General features: G+C 39.5%; 1 protein-coding gene across 1 annotated transcript; it reads left to right on the forward strand.

Annotated features, from left to right (window-relative positions):
* Positions 1-2309: 2309 nt before the first annotated feature.
* Positions 2310-2804, forward strand: LOC149181073 (uncharacterized). The gene has a single exon (XM_089414081.1). It carries the CDS (start codon positions 2310-2312, stop codon positions 2802-2804), a length of 495 nt encoding a protein of 164 aa, XP_089270207.1.
* Positions 2805-3731: the final 927 nt, after the last annotated feature.

Here is a 3731-nt window from a genome sequence, read left to right on the forward strand (position 1 = left end):
TTCTTTGTTACCTATTACAGGTGGCTCTTCATATCCACTCTCCAATATGGCCCAAACATCTACATTAAGCAGTGTTAGATGCGTCTTCATCGTTATTTTACAAAAAATTATAATTAGTATCATTCAACAAAGATGCTTTATTTGTTGAACATCCTTCATGACTGACCATTCGTATGCACTAGATCTTCCTTCTAGTTGTTAGGTTGATACGTAAGGAGCATGCTCTGATACTAATTGATGAATAATTACCAATTACTGAGAGGGGGATGAATCATTAATTGTATCTCTTAAATTAACAAATTTAAATTATTTTAACAACTTTTAATCTTTTCTTTTGTAGTTAGGAGAGTTTTATATGTTTTCAACATTTAAGAATGAATTTAAAAACATGAACATAAGAAAGAGATTGAACACATGTAAACACGAAATATAAGTGGAAACCTATGAAGGAAAAAATCATGAAGTTTTGGCTAAATTGTTGTGAAGGAAAGCTACTCCTCCCTCTATTACATCAAGTCTTTTGTAGGCTTCTACCTGTAGGAAAATATTACCTAAATTTTCTTATGCTAGTGACTATTTGTTGGGAAGCTCCTACTTCCTCTTCTACAAGCTCCAACCTACTCTTTTTTAGGCTACTACCTAAAAAGAGACAACAATCTGCTACTTAAATTACACGTTGACTTTGTCGGTTACCTAGTCTTTGTCTCTACTATAAACTCTATTTATGTCCTCTTTTTAGATACTTATTTATTCTTCTTCTCTTCCTCTATTTTGTTCCTTCTGCTCCTCTTTTTCCTTTTCTCCTTACCACGCTACTCATAAACTTTCTCTCTCAAAATTCAATTCTCTAACATTACTTTCATTCAAAAATGCATATTTTATATACAAAGCTCTCTCACTATTTGCATTCCTTTAAGGAATTCAAAGTGAAGGGTTTCCTTTCCAACTTCACATGTTCCATTTGTCTCAAATCTTCTTAAGGTTGGAATTAATATTTGCATAATCCAATGTTTAGCAAGGTATTGAATAGTCTTCAATTGGGAGTAAGACAGTTGGAAATTCATTACCTATTTGTATTATGCCAAAGATTCCAATGTTTCAAATTTAAAAAATTCCCTCCAAAATCTATTGGAAATAAAATATTTTCTGAGATTGGAACTTGTTCCCTTTAACTTTCTTGGATTTTTCTTGAGTATTTCTAACGTGCACATCTAATTATTTTTTATTTGCTAAGGTACAAGAGACCACAATTTTTGGGTCGATTCATTGACAAAGCTGACAATAGGGGCCAATACACCTACGCAAGAATCTACGTGGAAGTTGACTTGGAAGCCAGTCTGCCGGAAGCCGTTAAACTTACAGTTGGAGATTGGCATCACTTCAGAAACTGGACTACGAGAAACTGCCATTTAAGTGTAGAATCTGTCACGAGCATGGTCACTTCCAACGAACCTTCCCTAAAGCCCCATCAAGGGACAAAGTGGAAGAAGAAGGATGGAAAGAGATAAAAAAGGGCAAGGTAGTCTCAAAGCCTTCTGAACAGACAAAATCTGGAACAATGGGGAAACCCCAGTCCAATTCTCAGACCAAACCAATCACAAAAGAAGGCCCCCCCCAGTTGAAAAGGTGAATGTAACAGAGAATCATGAAGAAACTGAAGACCACCTGAATAAACTGAAAGAAACCGTAGAAAATTCAACTGTTCCTCTAGTAGCTGCTAATCAAAGGGGAACCAAAGGTACTGAGGAGCACATTAGTCCAGCCTCTGACTCAGGGGAAGAGTCAGAAGAGAGAGACACTGAATCAGATGGCTCTCAAATCACTCATATCAAGTCGGCTAGGGGTCGGAAATCCAAGAAGAAATAGAGAGAGGAGAAAACTTATCTGGACATCCTACAAGGCTCCTAGAAAACTCTCAAAGGAATGATGAACACCAGATCCGAGCACAAGCAGAGCAGGGCTCCAAAAGGAGCCACCACCTCCCAAGTCAGTAAATAATGAAGTACGTCTCCTGGAACTACAGAGGGTTAGGCAGCAGACTGAAAGAAGAAGCTCTGAAAGATATTGTTAGGATGCATTTGCCTGAAATCCTTCTCATCCAGGAGACAAAGATGGAGGATAATCCGCTCCTCCAAACTAGCAAGACATTTTGGCGTAAAGGTCCTGGAAGAGCTGTCAGTGCTAGGGGCGCCTCTACCGGGCTTGCATCCTTCTGGGACAGCTCCAAATATGAATTGATTCAAGAATAAAACTGCTCTCATTGGATTTTCATCCAGCTCCTCCACAAAGATTCTGGTCAACAAGTAAGTATGTTCAGTATTTATGCTCCGGTCCTTCCAGCGGAGAAAAAATTTTGCTGGGACTCGCTTCAGTCCTTTATTTTATTGCACAATCCAGAAAATATCATTATTGCAGGTGATCTGAATGTCACTCTAGCCATTGATGAGAAAAAGTGGGGTTCCCCAGTAAGGGATCCAGCCAGAGAATGGGTGGAAGACATAATGCTGGACTGGGATCTTGAGGATATCAAGCCTTCTACTGGGAAATATACCTGGACTAACAAAAGATTAGCGCCCAACCACATAGCTGCTCGTCTAGACAGATTCCTTGTCCAATCCACTTTCCTTACATGTGGTCTAATAGCCTCTTCTAAAATCCTTCCAAATTGCACTTCTGATCATAAACCTATTAGTCTCGAGCTCTCCCTTGATGGAAACCTTGGTCCAATACCTTTTAGATCCAGTCCTTTGTGGATTCAGCAAGATGGTTTCCATGAAGTGGTTACTGAAGCTTGGAATCGGTAGATCCTGGGATCCCCATTCTATGTGTGGGAAGAAAAATTGAGGGGCCTTAAAATAAGACTCAAGGAGTGGGCTAAAACTCTAAAAACACCCACTGCCAAGAGAAAAGAATCCTTAGAGAACCTTGCAGCCCATTAATCTGAAATGGAGAATTCTGTTGTTTCTCAAAGTCTGCTTCAAAGAGAAGTTGAGCTGCAAAAAACTCTCCATAGAGCCAGTAGGGAAGAAGAGGAGTACTGGAGACAAAAATCCAGAAAATTATGGTTACAAGCCGGTGATAAGAATACCAGTTTCTTCCATAAGCAAGCCAAAGCTCGCAGGTAATACAAATCTATTTCAGAAATTCGTTCCCATGATGCTGTGGTCAAAGATTTTGAAGGCATCAAAAGAGCTACTTTCATCTTCTTCAAAGAGCTTTATACGGCGCCTAAAAACCCTCCTTTAGACTCCCAAGCCTACCCCTTTGATCTAATCCTTCATTGTGTCCACGATTCTGTTAATTCTATGTTGACTGCTCTGATCAACATGGATGAGCTCAAGAAGGCTTTGGACTGCATGGAGCCAGATAAAGCTCCTAGGCCTGATGGGTTCAATGCCAGATTTTATCACACTTGCTGGTCTATAATTAATAAAGATTTTTTGAGAATGGTCAGGAAGTCTCAATCTTGTTCAAATATCGGAGGCAGCACCAACTCGGCCTTCCTTGCCCTGATTCCGAAAGAGAAAGGAGCTTCTGATTTTGGTAGATTTCGGCCCATTTCACTGTGTAACACTAGTTATAAACTGATCACCAAAACAATAGCCAATCGTCTCAAGAATGTTTTTCCGGACATCATTCCAGAAAATCAAGGAGGTTTCATCAAAGGGAGAAAGATTCTGGACAATATTGTGCTGGTGCAAGAAGCAGTTCATTCAAGTTGCCACCGAAAA

Source organism: Pinus tabuliformis, chromosome 3_2 (assembly GCF_031772625.1).
Source record: "Pinus tabuliformis cultivar Carrire ecotype Pingquan chromosome 3_2, CPIR1, whole genome shotgun sequence".
Lineage (NCBI taxonomy): Eukaryota > Viridiplantae > Streptophyta > Pinopsida > Pinales > Pinaceae > Pinus > Pinus tabuliformis.

Coding starts and splice junctions, on each gene's coding strand:
- LOC149181073 (XM_089414081.1), top strand. CDS start 2,310: ATGTTCAGTATTTATGCTCCGGTCCTTCCAGCGGAGAAAAAATTTTGC.